The 18,397-nt window shown below is 49.3% G+C and overlaps 1 protein-coding gene across 5 annotated transcripts in view; it reads right to left on the reverse strand.

Moving 5' to 3' along the window:
- Positions 1 to 9,311: 9,311 nt before the first annotated feature.
- ACVR1 (activin A receptor type 1) overlaps positions 9,312 to 18,397 on the reverse strand; it is a 69,606-nt gene continuing 60,520 nt past the window's right edge. For 4 of the 5 annotated variants that reach the window (XM_017823773.1, XM_017823769.1, XM_017823771.1 and 1 more), the window contains exons 8-10: positions 15,002 to 15,199; positions 11,554 to 11,684; positions 9,312 to 10,601 (exon numbers count right to left, since the gene is read on the reverse strand). In XM_017823773.1, the coding sequence (XP_017679262.1) occupies positions 10,467 to 10,601; positions 11,554 to 11,684; positions 15,002 to 15,199 (464 nt within the window). In that variant the 3' untranslated portion in view covers positions 9,312 to 10,466. The remainder of the gene's footprint in view (positions 10,602 to 11,553; positions 11,685 to 15,001; positions 15,200 to 18,397) is intronic. The other variant, XM_017823770.1, reaches the window with a different exon arrangement.

Here is an 18,397-nt window from a genome sequence, read left to right on the forward strand (position 1 = left end):
AGGAAGAAAGGCCCTGGCACAGGTTGCTCAGAGAAGCTGTGAATGTCCCTGGATTCCTGGAAGTGTCCAAGGCCAGGTCGGACGGGGCTTGGAGCAACCTGGGCTGGTGGAAGGTGTCCCTGCCCATGGGAGGGGGTCGGGCTGGATGGAATTTCAGGTCCTTTCCAACCCAAACCGTTCTGGGAGTCTGTGCTTACTCCTTCACAAGCAAAAATCATCTAAATGCTTTTTGAAAGAAAACAAATTACCCTCCACCATGGTACGGACACAGCAGAGGTGAAACCCAAGTAGTCTGGGATTTAGTGGCTGTTAAACAGCATCAAAAAAAGCTGCTCTTGTACAGCCTTTTTTCCTTTTTTTAATCCAAACACAACAAGGGAAGGCATTCAGGACTTCCATATCACTCCATCCTCAGTTAAATGTGGTGGGAATTACAACATCTTAGCGCAGTGAAGTCCAACATGACTATTTCATAGCAGTCTCTATGGGTGTATGTTCTATTGGACTGAAACACAACACAGCAGCCTATTGCACACCTCACTGTTAGGAAATACCTGCCAAGATCTAGTAAGAAATACAAAGGTTTGAGTGTCAGAGCAATAAAACAATAGAGGAAAAATTTGCAACTCGTTCCCTTCTGAAAGCCCGGCGGTAACTGCTCCCTGCCCACGTAGCTGTACCTGCTCAGCCATCCATTACTTGCCAAGTACCTGTTAAGCTGCATATTACTTGTCTGGAGATCCCAGCTGGCTCTGGGGATGCCAGGAGAGAACACTGGATCCTCAGCAGCACCCAGGCACTGCTCATGCTGCTGACAGATCAGACAAACACAGCTCTGCTCCTGCAGATCCGTGTTTTCTTCCTCTCCTTCTGAAGACTTTCCAACAATTCATTTTCTCAGTGCTACTAGAAAATGTAAATATAACTCATTCAGACTCGTCTCTGGTTGACAGCATGGAATTATCCTGCTTTTCTGGGTGAAGGGAGACATAGAAGTAGGAAGTATGTTATTGAAGTAGTTAAGGTTGTTCTTTAGTGTAAGAAAAAACGTATAGAACACATTAGCTCATCCTTTGCAGAAGTGATGAAAGCAGTATCTCCTGTACTTGTCAAGAAGGAGAATCAAAGTTTATAGAAAGGAAAAAAAATATATATTAATCAAAGCTTCTAGAAAGAAGTGGCTCAGGGATTTGGGGCTGCAAGGTGGTGTGAGTGAGGCTTAGTCATTGTGTAGTGCCAGTTTTTAAATCCAACCCACTTATACCTTTGTTTGCAATATTCCCTTTTATTTAGGCTGCAAGGAATCTCCTCTGGGCTGGAGCACAACACGATCCTGCCCCGCTGCTCTGGACACTTGTCCTGCTGTGGCAACAAACGGTCCAGCACTAAAAGACAGGTTTAAACACCAACTGAGCACCAGATTGGAGACACAAGCCTATTACACTATTTTATATATTCCTGGTAGAGTAATGAACCGATGGACTGGGTAATTCTGGTGACTGGAGACTTGTTGTGAACAGCAATGTTGCAGACACTGGCAGGGCACAGCTGGAGCATTTTATTTGGGACCTCACTACACCTCTGTTGGAAGCTGTAAGAGTCGTTGCCTCAGATCAGTCCGTGTCACTGAGAACACAGACACTGGCATGTGTTCAAATTAAATACATGACAATTTTCTCCATTTCCCCTCTCATTCCCATATGTACTATAGGGGAAAAGCATTGCAGCAGAGCACAGATGACACTGCTCTGTCCCACCTCTGGGGTCAGGTGCTTTCTCACACCCGGCTGTGCTGCCAGTGTTACCCACAGCCGCCAGTGTTACCCAGCTCAAACGAGGCCTCTTTGCATGATTCAACACTGATAATGCTGCAGGTCCTCAAAACACATTACAGAGCTTTTGTTTCTCTCTGGGCCTTGAAAAACTAATTGTCTGGGCTCTTCATATGCTGTTACATTCTGCATTATGTGATATCTGTGAAATCTGGAACAAAGCACTTCAAATTGCTGGGGTTTAACTTCTTTCAACAGGTTTGGTGTAAATAAATGGCATTTTTATGAGTACCATTGACGCAGAACCACCAGCTGCCAACATTTTAAATTGTTTGAAACTGAGTTTAAAACAAATTGAAAGCCCCACAGAACCCATTCAGCTACTCCCAGCTCACTGTGCCTGTAGAGCACTCAGGGACCAGCAGGTTTGTGTCCCAGTTAACCATCATCACTGAGCCTTCACCCTGTGCCTGATCTTACTCAGGCCTTTGACACACCAAACACCAGCGAAAAACCAGAATAACAAAACAAGGGATGGAGGGGAAAAAGAAAACCACCACACTCTGTTGAGAGGCCACTGTGCTCCCCAGTTAGCTGCTTGCATGGCGTGGTTCATGGTAGGACAGAAATAGCCTGTCCTGGGGATTTAAGAGTCTTTGGAAATGGGTAACACCAGGGAAACTTTTGCCAACTGGAAGCACTTCTAGGGCTGGCCAAAAGCCAAGAATTTTGTTTTGTAACTTATTTTGCTCCAGGGCAAAACCAAGACCAACTGAAATTTTGTGCAAGCAAAACAAAAGGGAATCCATAGATACATCCCAGAACAGGCAGCAGGTCAGCAGTTACCCCTCCTCTTGGTCCTCCTCATCTCCTTGGTCCTCTGCATCAGTGTCTTGTCCTGCTGCCTCACACACCCTCTGTCCCACTCTGCTCATCCAGAAATGCTATGAAACCTTCCAAAACTTGCCATCAGATTGATACATTCCTGCAAAACCATTATATTGTTGACCATGGTGATTAGAAAAAGAGTTGAAAAATTCCCAAACTGTTCCAAGAACCATTTTATAAATCTTTAGTCACACCCACCCCCAAAATGCTGCTTTCTACAGCTCTGAAATCTATTACACAGTAGCCCATTAATCTGCTGAAAAGGCCACATTAATCTGAGTGGGGGCCTTTTTGATGAGGAGGGTAATAATGGACCTCCTTGGAATATTTTAGCATTATTCAGGCATAAGAAGTGTTGAAAGAGTGAGCATTAGTATAATTAAAAAGTTAATTCATTATGGAATGGTTTGGGTTGGAAGGGACCTTGAAGCTCACCTCTCCATGGGCAGGGACACGTCCCATATCCCAGGTTGTTGCAAGCCCTGTCCAGTCTGCCCTTGGACACTTCCAGGGGTGGGCTGTCACTTCCACCTAAGCCCAGCCCAACATATTTCCAATGGGGAGTTCCTGGTGGCCTGGTTTGGAACCATCTCCTGGGGGAGTGAGAGAAGGTTTGCCAGGAACAGCAACAGGGAAAGTGAAGCATCCACTGGCAACAGCTGGAATGGGAAAAGGAACAAAGTCAGAGTAAGGGAGAGGGCCAGAGCCCCTTCCCTGAAGGCTTAAATTGACTTCAAGATCCTCATAAAACAGAGAAGACACTGAGAACATGGAATTCTGTGAAGTTTCTCAGGCAAATTTTTTAAAAAGTGCTTGCAGAGAAGACACGATTTCCGATTCTCTCAGTGAGCAACTAGAAACAAATCCCTTTCTCTTTGTTTACTGGTATCAGTGTCCTTCCTCCCAGTGAAGAGGGGCAGCCACGTGTTTTAAATTCACACAGAATCTCATTACAGGAGACTTGACAGAGTAAATCTGTCTCAGGTTCCAGGTGTTTCCAGGGTAAGCTGAAGCAGAACCCTGTGACCTCTGGCCACGGCCTCGATCCGCAGCCATGCCCACGGTCAGTGCCCGGCAGGGAACGGCACTGCCCTGTCCCTCGGGGCTCCCACACCTCACAGGCACGGCCAATACTCGGCTATTTTAGCTCCCTGCTTTAAGGACTGCAAGTTCCACACACAGGGAGTAACCAGACACAGATAACTGGGGGGACAAAAGGCGTTGGTTTTCCCTCCTGGTTCTGCAGTTACGGGACCTTCCCTGGGCCAGCAGTTCCACTGCCCTTAAAAACTGCTCTGCAGCCCTTCCTGCTTCCTCCCATCAGCACTTCCCTCAGGGAGACGTTCTCTCTAGTGCAGGCAGGCAATGTAACACCACAGCCATTTCTGCAAGGTTTTAGGATAAAATTCCAGCCTAACATCCAACAGGTCACTCTCTTCCACCACCACCAATTACATTTTAAAGCTCCAGGTTTTCCAGAACATTCCAAGAATGAAAAGATATCTATGCTGTGAATCTGAAAGAATTATGATATTTGGGAAAGGGGTTTTTGGGTGGTGAAAATTGGAGGAGCTTGCTGCAGAGACATATGGGGAGGAGACTGGGGTGATGAAAAGTCCTTGACTCCAGTTAGCAGCAGCCAGCAAGGGTGTTGTCATCTGCTAAGATCCAAAGGACAAGCTGACTGCAAGTGTTAAAGTCTTTAACAAAAGAATCCCTGGCCTCACTAGGTCTGATTTCCTTCTGGCACAGCTTTTCATAGTTGACACACAGCTTATCTCTGAGCCTGAGCAGCAAATTAACTGTTCACAGGGATGAGAGGAAGGTGGGCACAGCCTTTTCCATGCTCTGAAGGCCACAAAACAAAACAAAACAAAAAAAAGCTCTCCATGATGTCCACGGAAAGAAGAAAAATCCAAGTGTGGAAGCTGAAATGCAGTGTCAGATTTTCAGTTTCTGAGAGGAGCAGATTTTAGCACAGTGACCAACACCTGGACTTGCTGACAGTGGCAGCAGTATCCAGTATCTCAATGTTGGTGATTTTAGGGGTCCAGGACTTTGGTGACAATGAAGCCCTCAGTCACTGCACTGCAGAGGGTGGTCAGTGGAGACAAGTTATTAATTGCTGAGGTTAGGTCATTTTGAAAATCCACCTCTGCAGCTCAGCTGCTTCATCACTTGTGCAGCTCCCACAGGTGAAACTCCAGACAAACCCCTGGGCACACTCTGGAGCCCCCAGCAGGCACTGCCCGTGGGGAGGGGGATGGAGCAGCATTCCCAGGATGCTTCCCCGCTCCATCCAGGGCCACAGCTGGTCTTTCACCCCATGGCACCCTCAGCCACGTCCCCTCCAGCACAGCCTTGGTCTCCCTGCCCGTGCCCCCTGCCTTGTGCTGGGGGCACAGCCCAGGGGACACCACAGCACTGCCCACCCCCCACAGCCACGGGGCAGGAGCCCCACCCCAGGACAGGCATTTATTGACCAGACCTGAGACTTCAGAGCCCCAAGGGTGGGGGCACCAGCTCAGCCAGGGCTGCACCCCGGGTTTGGACACATCCCTGGGACAGACACAGTGCACAGGGTGACACAGGGCAGTGACTGCAGTGCCCAGGGGAACACTGGGTGGTGTTTTTTAAAAAGAACCAACAATTAAAGTCTCCTGGGTCTGAGAGCTGGCAGGCACTCTGGTGTGTGGTCTCACAGGCCATGGCCCCAGCGCCCAGGCTGGTACAGAACAGGGTGATGCAGTGGGCAGGTGTCCCACACCCCCAGAAGATCCTTCTGCAGGTTTCACACATCTCCACTGGGCAGGATCCGGGGGCTGCGAGACGAGGCTGTAACCAGGGAGAAGCTGCATCCATGGAGCAGGGCCCAGGTTCTCCTCCCTGAGAACCCCAGGTCCCCCTTGCAGCCTCTCCAAGGGGAACCATGTCCAGCTCCGGCTTCTGTCCCGGCACAGCTCCGGGGGTCGGGCACTGAACTGTGGGGGGGTTTCCCTTCCCACTGGGAATGTAAAGCCAGTGTGCTATTCCCAGGTGAGAGGACCTGTCACAGCAAATCACTTACTTTTTCCACACAAATCTTAACTTTAAAATGTAAAAATGTATTCTGAGGTTGTCTCTCTATAAATGGAACAGCACCTGAAATGTCTTTGCTTCCCTTCTGCAATGCCAACCACTGAGCCAAGGCTGAGCTTCTTGCACAGCAGACATTTCACCTCACAGGGAAGAGAACTGTCCCTGCCATTCAAAACAGTTTAATCCAGCTAAATAAAATTCTGGAAGGTTTGATATGGATTTTTGGTGGATAATTCCAGCCCAGAAGGCCCACAAGGGAAGTTCCAACTGAGAGGAGGGAAGCCTTCAGTGACTTCCCTACAGCAACACTGACTGGAGGGCTTGGCCTCAGGCTGCTCCTGGCACTTGACCCCAGGACACCTCCAAGTGCCACATATTACTGAGCAGTAACAAACAAGCCTTCTGCATACAGAATCATGGAATCATAGGATGGTTTGAGATGGAAGGGACCTTAAAGCCCATCCAGTGCCACCCCCTGCCATGGGCAGGGACACCTTCCACCAGCCCAGGTTGCTCCTAGCCCCATGTGACCTGGCCTTGAACATTTCCAGGGATGGAGCAGCCACAGCTTCTCTGGGCAACACAGAAACCCATCAAAAAGCAACAACACTTCCCCCATCCCCAAACCTGACACCAGGTCTGGTTCCATCCAGTCTGCCTCCTGTGACTGCTGGGGATTGTCCACACCGACAGGATAGCTGAATCCCACAGGTAGTGCCACTCATGTTGAGCCATTTTTCCATGCAGGGCCCCCTCTCAGCAGGCTCTGATCCCTGGCACCGCTGAGCAGCCCCAGCTCCCCTGGCTGGTGCAGCACAAACCCGCCAGACACATGAATAATTCAACTCCAGCGAGGGAACTGCCTGTGCCATCGCCATAGTAATGGATGCAGCGACGCCCTCACTGCAGCAGATTATATATAAGCATTCCAAATCTCTTTAGAAGATTAGATTTTGTGGAGGTACTAGGGGAACATTGATTAATAAACACGCTGGAAAAAGAGAGGGAGGTGGGGGTGTTCCCTTCACGTGGAACCTCCCCCCACTGCGCAAGCCTTGACACCTCCAGAGGAAAAGCAGCAACAAGTGTTCTCCTGGGACTGTCCAGACATGTGGAAATGAGGTTAAATCACACAGACCACAGACAATCCTTCCCTGGCTATCACTGAGTTTTCCCATCTCTACTCACAGGCACACCCCTCTCCAGCTCCTAAGAGGAAACTCTGCTGTTCCTGCTGGTTTTGGAGAGCACAGACCCTGACTGTCCTCAGCAGCCACTGTACACTAGGAAAGCACATGAATGACTTATCCCAAGTCAAGGGACAAGAACTTGCTAAGAAATTACTTCTTATGATTACTTTTCACCCAATTTTCTTGATTGACATTCACTGAACAGCGACCCAATTCAAGCACACCCCAGCTAACACTTCTAATAGCCCGGACCAGAAGTACTTCAGCAGCAGGGCATGAAACTGAAATGGGTTTAAAATCCCTGGATGCTTTGATATGCAGAAGGCAGTCCTTGGAGCAGCACCAGTGACCTTGACCTTGCCCAGCACACCGGGGAGTGCCCAGGAGTCCCAGCACTGACAGACCCTCTTACCCTGCCAGTGACTCACCTGGATAATCTTCTTTACCTAGCACTGGATAAACAGGGTATTACTGGGGTGTTCCTATGGTTTGTGGCTTTATCCTTTAGTCTGTTATCCCTTGTGTGCAGGGAAGGGAACGGAGCTGGAAAGGGGCTGGAGCAGCAGGAGGGGCTGAGGGGGCTCAGCCTGGAGAAAAGGAGGCTCAGGGGGGACCTTCTGGCTCTGCAACTCCCTGACAGGAGGGGGGAGTGAGAACTGTGCAGGTCCTTGCTGCAGGCCCCACATCCTGCAGCATCCCAACCAGCCCCAGCACAGCTGGGAGACAGTAACCAGTGCTGGGGTCAGACAGTCCAGATCCTCAGGGACAGCAGAGGGAACACTATGGAGTATATGGAGCTGTTCCCAACCTGAAGTTGTGCCGTTCCAGTACACAGCACTTTCCAGAGGATGCTACAGTGCAAAGAAAAGATGGAGCAGGTATTTAACATGATCATCTTCCTAAGGCCTAGTAAGGTGCTGTGACTCAGTGTGGCAGTGTTTGGGGAAGGTAGCCCAAATTCTGCCAGCACAGCCAGAGCTGTCACTGACCATCAGCATGACAGGTTGTCTCTCCAACACCTGCACTGGAAAACGCTGGAGAGGCAAAAACTCCAAACAAAATCCTGACCATACCCTTCACACACAGACTGAACACTGAACTGCCACCTCTGGCTCTGTCCCCTCCGTCTGCAGTGCCACCTCCCCGTCACCCTGCCCTGGCCAGCTGTCCCCACTGGCCTCACTCTGAGCACCACAGCAGCTCCACAAGAGCCGGCCTCCCTTCCCACTTGGCTTAAATCCTGCTGCCTCTTCCATCCCGTAAATACCTGTTAAAGAAACACAGGGGTGTGCACCAGGCACTGCAGAGCTTCAGGCACTGCTCTGTATCAGTGGCCACCAAAGCAGCTCCACCTGTCACCAGTGACCTCCAGCCACCCAGCAGCTTCAGCCCAACCCCAATTCCCTCACACCACTGACATCCCACCCCTCCTGGGCTGCAGCTGTGGCCCAGTCAGCCCAGTACACAGCTCACACACACACCAGTCTAAAGGAAAACCAAAACGCATTCAGGCTTTTGACTTCATAAAAAACTAACAGTAAAAACTCAACAGATCTGGCTTTTCCTAGGTTTTTTGGCAGCACTGGATCTGCTCAGATTCTCATCACATATAATCAGAGACCTGGCAGAGAAGAAGAGACCACCTGGCAGCTGGTGCAAGCCCTGGCTGCTCTGCAGAGCTGCACACCACGCTGTCTCTCAGCCCCAGGCAGCACCTACCCCACACACTTGGCTCCTACTCCTACACCAGCAATGCAGAACAAGGCATTCCACTCGGCTGGAATGGGACAGGAAAGATGGGGCCGAGAAGTAAAAGTTACAGAGAGGCAGCAGAGCAGAACCTGGCAGACTTGAAGCACCAAAGGGAACCTTGGAGAAGTGTTTTACCCCAGAGAGGAAGCACGTCCAGGTGGCTGATCCCTGCCCAGGACCTTGGACTGCCCAGGGGATTCTAAGCCCATGGATAAAGGAGCTCTTTTCTGAGAATGAGAGGGCACTGCCCCTTCCTGGGCACTTCTCCACAGGGTGGAACCAAGCCAGGAGCGTGTGGAGGGGCACAGGCGGAGAGAACTGTTCAGAGCAGAGTTCCTGCCCCCAGGCTGGGATGGGGGACCGCAGGGAGGGCAGGGGGGAGGGCAGGGGGACACGGCCGGTGTCCCCCCCGAGGGTGTCTCCTCCGAGGACAGCCCAGCACCTCCCTGCTGGACCATTCTGGGACCAGGTTCAGCACACAGGAACACACTCAGGCCCCGGTAGAGCCTCAGCACCTCAGACTTCCAGCAGCACCAGCCTGGACCCCGTGGGCACGGCCCCGGGGTCCCCACGGCTGCACTGGGGGCACCTGGTCACTGACAGGCAGGAAGAGAACTAAAGCACACTGTGGTTTGACTTGAAAACATTCTATTTAATTTATACAAATAACTACTAAATAGAAAAAGTAGATTAAAACAAAATAGTTATTTTTCTGGCAGAGTTTAAATGCATATTATATAGCTTAGAAGAAATAAAATGCATTTTCCCCACGGCATTCATGACCTAAAATTCTAGTTAACTCCTCCGTTGCTTTCCTTTCCCAGATCAGTAAGATGCCAGACGCAAGGTCCTGTGGGAAATGGCTATATATACGTTCCATATTCCAACTGAAAATATGGTACAGACCACACACCTACAAATGTGAAGCACTTAAAATGTGACTATCGAGTTGTAATATGATAATACATAAAACAATTCATGTTTCAGGTTATATCGTGTTACAAAAACGTCTGTGTAAGAAATCATGAAAGAGGCCACATAAAAATAAGCTTTAACTTTATGCACTTATTTTACAGTTTAAAAAACTGGCAAGTGCACTAGTAATAAATAATTTGCAAGTTTTGGATAAACGAGAAATTCCTAATGTTCAGCATTATTGTAAACATCAGTACACATGTAAAATGCAGCTAAAGTCTGACAGTTACATTTTCAGTTTACCGAATTCTTTTCCTATTACTCAGGTACAGGTCAATGCAGGACACAGCCAATCGTATTTTTGGCAAGTCATGTCATTAAAATTAACAGTGACAGTGCAAGTAAGGAATGCAAAGAATTCCTAGTGCAATAAAGAAGAGAAGCACAGGCAATATTGCTGATTAAAATTTACCACTTCCATGTATTCACCCTGGGAGTGATTAGGAGAATTAAAATAAAATTTAAAAAAATTTTAAAAAAGGAGGGGGGAAAAAAAAGGGAAGAAAAAAAAACCAAAAAGAAAAAAGCCGTTCAAAGCCATTGTTTAATGCCCTGATCTTGTCTTAGGATTTCTCTCTCTTCCTTCAGGCCACTACCTCAGCAACAGCACATCCAGCTGAGTCCTCAGTGCTCGCCCAGGTGTGGGTGCAGTCGTGGTCCGAGCAGCCCAGGGGTCCCAGTGTTCCCACAGCTGCTCCCCAGAACTCCCGCTCCGAGCAGCCCCGTGGGCACCAGGGCTGCCAACGGCCTGGCCAGAGCCCTCAGGGCCAGCCCAGTGCCTTCCTGGCGGGAGAGCACCACGAGCAGAGGGTCAACAGTCAGCTTTCAGTTTGTCTAAGGAATTGTCAATTTTGGTCAAAGTCTTTTTGATGCGCAGGGCTGTCAGTCTGGCGGACGGGTTCTGGTACCAGCACTCCTTCATCAGCTTGGCGAGGGACGTTAACGTCTGGGAACGGACAGAAAGCACACAACACCAGGGTAAGGCCACAAGGAACAAGCCAAGGAAGCACTCACAGAGGATTTATTGCCTAATTACACTCCATTTGCAGAGTTTCCTGCTACCTACCAAATGCAGAGGTTCTGGGTGTTCAGAAGCCCTCAAAGTCTGATAACTTGGTTAAACCAAGAGCACAACTGGAGTGATCAGCCAGGGTAACTTTCAACAGTGGAGTTTCACAGTTTCTTTCCTAATTAAGAAAACACTCCACAGAATCTCTTTTCAATGGAACCAAGTGCTGCAGACCCACGAAGGCAGACGAGAAGGTGCAGATTTTCTGCCCATGATTCCATCATGCCCAGCACAGGTTTAACTGGCCGGACTCCCAGCTGGCTGCTGGGACAGCACAGGGCACAGCTCCACACCCAAACTTTGGAGATGGGCCCTCTGCCCTGGCTAGCCCTGTGGATTCACACTGACCTCCATGGCTTCAGTGGTAAGGACAGCTGGGCAGACTGCAGAGGCCAGTCTGAAAAATAAACTTCAGCACCAGCCTTTCAAAAAGAACAACAGCCCCTTATTCTGTAGGCAGGAGAAACCAGCATTCTGTTCTAAATCTGTGTGCTTGTAAGCCACAGAAAGTCCTGGACTGGTTTCCCTCCCCTTGATTTCCCCTCGAAGGGAGAACAATGACCCAGGAAGAGCAGCTGTAAGAGTTATTTCTAAACCCTGCTCCTGAGCGGTCGATCTGTGACTGGCCCTGCCCTGGCACTCCTCAGTTTGCTCAGTGCTCCCCCAAGGCCAGGCCATTCCACCCCCAACCCCTGCACAGGTGATGCTGCTGACAAGGCCCCTCGAGATCACTTCCATTGCAAGGCACAACTGAAGATAACCTCTGTGACTCTGCCCAAGAACAAAGGTCAGCACGTGCCTGCGGCCAGCCCCCCCAGCACCCACTGACCGGGTCTGAGAACCATCTGTTGGGAATGTTGGGCCTCTGCTGATCCACACAGACCACTTTCCTCATGTCTTCAAAACTGGGATCGTTCGGAACCAAGTCATAAAAGGGTGGTTTGTAGTCTTCCACAATACCTGGTGAGACACAAACAGGCATTACTGAATGGCTTGTCAGTGAACAGCATTCTCACAGGGATGGAGGGAACACAGGACCCATGTGCTCTAAGAGGCACACAAATCCTTTAGAAGTCAATCCCACAGTGTCACACAGCCACTGAACAACAGAAGAGCACTTACTGCCACAGGAACAGCTTTTTCTACCCAAAATGTTAATTAATTGGCTCATACAACAAGTCCACAAAGTAAGAGCTATACCCACTTTGCAGATGCTGGAGCTGAAAGGATGAGAAGTAAATCCCTTGCCAAACGGCCATATTTTATAACACAAAGAGCTTTCCTGCCTATCACAAACTGGGATTTCTACCAGCAAGTGGAAAAATGTAAGGTCTGCACTGTGGTTTTTACCAGTCTCACCACATACTTTGGTGCTTTTGTGATTCCTAGAAGGGTTCAATAAGGATGTTGGCATCCACAGACTCTCGAGCTGGTGCTTCAAATAATTTCATTTCTAGTTATAAAAACAATAAAATCCCCATGGTAACTGGTACCACATGCCATCACAAAGCCAAACACCCAAGAGCCTGTGACAGCCAGGGGCTGAATGCATCTTCATAGAATCATGGAATGGTTTGGGCTGGGAGGGACCTTGAAGCTCATCTCATTCCACCTGCCTGCCATGGGCAGGGACATCTTCCACAAGACCAGGCTGCTCCAAGCCCTGCCCAGCCTGGGCCCTTAAACCCACAGCCTGCCATTCCCTGGGCTTCAGCACTGCCAGAGGAGTCTGTGTGTGTGCTGCCCTGCCATTCCCTGGGCTTCAGCACTGCCAGAGGAGTCTGTGTGTGTGCTGCCCTGCCATTCCCTGGGCTTTGGCACTGCCAGTCTGTGTGTGTGCTGCCCTGCCATTCCCTGGGCTTTGGCACTGCCANCATTCCCTGGGCTTTGGCACTGCCAGTCTGTGTGTGTGCTGCCCTGCCATTCCCTGGGCTTTGGCACTGCCAGTCTGTGTGTGTGCTGCCCTGCCTGCACCCGCTCACGGAGCGCCCCTGCCCACTCCCCAGGGCAGGCACAGAGCTCTGCTTCCTCACTGCATCAGGCTCACAAACCATCCACAGGGAGCCCAACTTTGTCAAGAAGCCAACTTACAGCCCGGTGTTCAAAGCCAGGCATTCGGGTCAGCAGCTCGGAAAAACCCGGAGCTAATGAGGCCCTCTGGGTCCAGCAGGAACATCAAACTGCTGCTGACAGCTGGGCACAACACACTGAGAGCTGGTAGCTGGCCCAGAGCCAGACATGAAATCCAGGAGCATCTCTAATGCTCTGGAGAGGCTGAAGTTGAAAAGAGGTTCTCAGTCTTTGCTATGGCAAAGTTCTGAGTTTTAGTTTTCTTGTTCTATTGCAGATGAAGATCAAAATCCCAGATATTCCCATGGATATGCTGTAAAAATCTGTAAATCCCTGTCTGTGATGACTAGTCAAAATGGGAAATAGTCTTCGGGAAGAGCAATTCCCAATTGCATTTACCAAACATCACCTACCGGGCTGAATTCTTGTCTTTACCCTTCTCCTGCTCCCCCCAGAACACTGTGAGACCTCACGGACACAACCACCCTGTGCCCTCACTGCCCACACCTGCCCTGCAGGTAAAGCTGCAGGTAAAGCTGGGGTTTCACACGAGTTAAACACCAACTCCTGCTGTGTCACACAGCTCTGAACACGCTCTGAGGGCCACGAGGATATCGCAGATGAACTTTATCCCTGCAGAGAGAGCCTGGCTCTAATTCAGCATTTCCATGTGGTCTTTCCCAAGCACAGGGCACAAAACTGGCTGTTGCAGATGAGACGTGCAGTACTCAATGCAAAGGAAGCAGGTCTGGTCTTTTCTCCAGTAGTGACTCTGGAGTGCTCTGAGCTACCATGGCCCAACACTCCGGGCCCCTGGGACCAGCAAGGAGGTGCCAGCGAGCCACTCAACCTCTGGCCCACAGCACTGTGCCCTCCCAGCCTCACTGACCCACAGCACTGTGCCCTCCCAGCCTCACTGACCCACAGCACTGTGCCCTCCCAGCCTCACTGACCCGTGACACGCTGCCCTCGCCGCCGCCCCTGCCAGACCCAGCTCCTGCAGCACAACCCACCCTGGCCTTCCTGCACAGTTTTAAGGGGACTTCTGTACTGCTTTCCCCCAGGGTTGCTGACTTTGTGCCCTCAAATCAACTACAGCTCACACCTTCCCTCCCCACCACACAAGCATCACCTCTGGCACAGGAATTCATCAACTCCTGCCCAGCCACCACAACACTTTATGGCATCTGATACATGAAGGTGCTCACAGACTGCCAAGACAGACAGTGCAGGATATAAAACTGCACTGAGAACACCAAAGTTCCAGCCGAAATTCTCCAGGCACTGACAGTGACGTAATGCAGCCCAGCACCAAGCAGGTCTCCATCTGCCTACGACACACCTGTGACAATAAACACCCTCAGAAACACTAAGGCCACGCATTCACCACCTTTCCTCCTTCCTCAAACTAGCCACACACCTTCACGAGATTTGGGCTTAGTGGGAACAGATCAGACACAGAGTAAACAAATGTGTGTGACAATCTGCAATTTCCTCATATTTAAATATGTAGCTGTGAACAACCCATCCCTGCCAGGGTCTGCACACATCTGAAGGGCATCCTCGCCTTCTCCTACCCATCTGGGTCCAGAGAGCACAACCTGAGGTCTAGAACTCAGAGAGGACTTCTGACTTGAGCAGGAATCACACCAACAGACACCCAGCTGAAAGGTTCCTAAATTCAGGCACCCTTGCCAAGAGCAAGGAAGAAACCCTGCACTCTAAACAGGATGGCAGGAGCACCCTTCCCAAGCAGAACTGCACCTGGACCAAGTCCTGCCTTGGGAACGCATTTATCTTGGTAAAGCAAGAGCAGCCCCGAATTTTGACAACTTCTGCACTTCCTACATAATTTCCTTCTGTTTCTTAGGGTTTGTCACAAGAAATAGTCTCCTACAAGTATTCACTATGGTTTAAGTGGAAAAAGTGTGGAGACCTTATGATCTAAAATGTTGACTGTTTGGTATGAGTTAGTTCTCACCAGGGTCTAGAATGAGCAGGGGACCCTCTTTCTCCTCTGCCTTAACAGAAATGACAACAAGATTCGGCCACTGTACCCAACACACCAACAGCTTCCTTGAAGTATGAGGAACCAAACTACTGTGGAGGTCCAGCATGTTCCTGTGCTCTTTGGTGGCAGGTGCTTTGCCATGAATTGCCATTTCCCTACCCCTGCTAGAGGCAGGGGAAGGGTGCCAGGCACTCACCGTTGCTGACCATGCGCCTGGCCACCTCCCAGAGCACCAGCCCGAAGGCCCAGATGTCCACCCTCTTGTAGGAGTCGAAGCAGTCTGCCTGGATCGTCTCGTCCAGCACCTCCGGGGCCATGTAGCGCTTGGTGCCCACACGGGGATTGTTCCCCACATCCAACTGGTTTGTGCTTTGGGAATGCATAACTGCCAGGCCTGAAGGACAGAGAGAAAAAGTCACGGCTTACAACTGCGGCAGAACACGTGTAGAGGTGCTCAAAGAGGAGCCAAGGGCCCAACTGTCCAAAGACCAACGTGGTCAGCTCCAAACCCGCCACCAAAACCAGCCCCTGAGGCCACAGACCAGCCTATTATCTCCTCAGGGATCACCATTAACCATTTTATTGCGCTGTTGCAAAACATTGTCATGAAGTGTTCTGCAGCCACTGGATGTCCCCAGCACTCCGGGCACAGACATGCAGAGGCCAAACAGCTGCTGCCCAGGAGAAAACAATTTTACACAGTACTCAAATTTATTTATAGACCTTTTGGGTAGGTGGATACATCCGAACTGTGGGGAAGGGAGAAGAAAAACACTGCATGAAGGATACACATGAGTTAAAAAAATAAAGCTGGAAAATAAAAAACATCGTATTTGCAGTAGCTTGAAAAATAAACATCCTCAAGCAAATCTAAAATGAGTCAGACAAAACCACTCTACCTGGTTTCTACTAATTACTAAACATTTAAGCAGAGAACATTATGTGAGGGACTAAATTACTGTAAATTTGGAAACACACAGAGGACTCATCTGGCCCCAGTAAACAGAGAGCACCACAAATTGAGCAGCAGTGGGTGCGTGGCAGAGCCAAGCGACAGAGAGGGCGACGCAAACTCTCCCTAATTTCCTCAGCAAATCTTGCAAGAATAACATACACTATTTACATTTAACAGGAGTTTATTTTAGGTGAACCTTAAAAAGCTTTTTACCTCAGTCCCACAAAGATTAACCTAGCACCAGATCATTCACTTTCTTTTCTTTCCAGAGAACAGTCTGTACTTCAACGTAACAAAAATTTGAAAAACACTTTCCTACAATCTAAATGCACTTTAAGAAACTTCAAGCTGCTAAGAAAATGCTTATGGCACTTCTAGAAAGATCACAGAATGGTTCAGGTTGGAAGGAACAGAGTTCATCTCATTGCACCCCCTGCCATGGGCAGGGACACCTTCCACCAGCCCAGGTTGCTCCAAGCCCCGTCCAGCCTGGCCTTGGACACTTCCAGGGATCCAGGGGCAGCCACAGCTTCTCTGGGCAACCTGAGCCAGGGCCTGCTCACCCTCATTGTAAAACGTTTCTTACAATAAATCTAAATCAACCCTCTTTTAGTTTCAAAGCGTCGCCCCTTGGCCTATTGTAACAGGTCCTGATACAAAGTCTGTCTCCACTTTTTTTAAGGACACCTTGGATACCATCTCCTGACAAGATTACCTGGAAAGCCTGCTCCCAGATCCAGGTGTTTCTGTCATACATGACACACACACTTATACATGTATGTACTTGTTTAAATTCACATTAAATTACATTATACAATATGTATGGATTATAATATTTTTTGAGAAAGGCTTGTAACTGCAAACAAAGGTTAGAAACCACATTTCCTGGCAAACTCTGAAGACATCAAGACCTTGGAGAAGACTTTGATAAAAATCAAAATACTCCACCCTAATTGGGCAAAACAGATTCCACAGGCTGACTGGTCAAAGTTTTACAGCTGAGGGAGGCCAGTCAGCATCCCGCACACTGCACACGAGGACATGGTGCAATGGGGTCAGGGGACAGAATGTTGTAACCAGGTTCCCATCACGGAGGCATCCGAGCTGTTTGGGAGTTGGGAAGCAGATCCTGCTCCACTTCAGTGTCTCCTGCTCCCAGGGGTTCAGTGCACATGTGACTCAGGGGCACTGAGTGCCTGACAGAAGAACTCTTGCTTTAAGATATCAGCTCTTAAAAAGAAAAGAAACATGTCGGGTTTACAAGACAAAAACCCTTTTAGCACACTGGAGTATTTCTGCTTTCCCACAGTATTACATGCTGTTCCATGAGGTTGCTCAACTCAGACCCACCACCAGGCACATGCAGTGCTTGAGAAGTACAAGGGCAGAACTTTTCCACAGCACTGACAGACTGAGCAGGAATGACACCCATCCTGGACCTTGTCACACAGTTTGTGCTTAGCCAGGGCATATCTGAACCAGGCAGGGCTGTCACTGCAGCTCAGATCCTGGGGGTGCTGTGGGCTAGAGCAGCTCCCAGCTCCAGATCCTGGGGCTGAAACAGAGGAGGAGACCAGAGAATGGAAAAGAGACAAAGCCTCACAGAAAACAAGGCATGAATACTTGCCAGAAGCAACAAATTCTTTGGTGACTCTCCCTTAGAGAAGAGAAACATGGGAAGAATATTTCAGATACATGCCTGAGGAATTCACGTTTAAAAAAATACTTACTTCGCTACTATAAAAACTAACTGAGAAGTGTTTACTGCTGTGCTCTCTTGGAAAATCTCTCAAACATCTGAAGCCTCTAGATAAATGGTGTAGTAGATTTCACTGGACCAGTGTGATGTCAATCAATGCCAGGATGTGCTGCCCCCTCCTCAGCATGAGTTAAAAATTTATTTAAAAGTCAGTCTCTGAAGCTTCGTATTTTCAACTTACTGCTCTATTTGCTACTTACTATTCCCTCTGCAAATTTAGATAGGCCCAGGTGTGTGGTTTTCAAGTTTTCCCTGTGTGTATCTCAAGTCCCTCAGGCACAAGTTATAGGAACTATGCAGTGGAATTATTATTAAAAAACATTCCCATCTTTTTGCCTAACCAATAGCCTCCAATACTGTTCTATCACTGTTTTCTCCCTTGTCTTCAGAGAAAAGAAAAAACCTCTATTTTCAGACATCTCTCCAAGGTGTAAATGAGCTATGCTGCAGCAACTGCTCCTGAGCACCACGCCAGCTTACATTTCAAACCCACTTCTGAGCTCCGAGTGGTCTGGCAGGACTCAAGCTGGGCAGAGATGGGGCACTGGGACAGCGAGCACGTGGCACAGAGTGTCTGCAGGAGGGCACCTGGGAGTGCAGACACCAGCCAAACCCTGATCACTGCGTCCTCCTGGGATCCCAGAGTGGAATTCACAACGGGAACCTAAGGAAATGTCTGGAATTGAACAAGGGAAACCCAAGGAAATGTCCACAACTGAACAACGGGAAACCCAAGGAAATGTCCATAACTGAACAACGGGAACCCAAGGAAATGTCCATAACTGAACAACGGGAACCCAAGGAAATGTCCGGAATTGAACAAGGGAAACCCAAGGAAATGTCCGGAATTGAACAAGGGAAACCCAAGGAAATGTCCG

This window comes from Lepidothrix coronata, unplaced genomic scaffold (assembly GCF_001604755.1).
Source record: "Lepidothrix coronata isolate B3197 unplaced genomic scaffold, Lepidothrix_coronata-1.0 Scaffold105, whole genome shotgun sequence".
Classification (NCBI taxonomy): domain Eukaryota; kingdom Metazoa; phylum Chordata; class Aves; order Passeriformes; family Pipridae; genus Lepidothrix; species Lepidothrix coronata.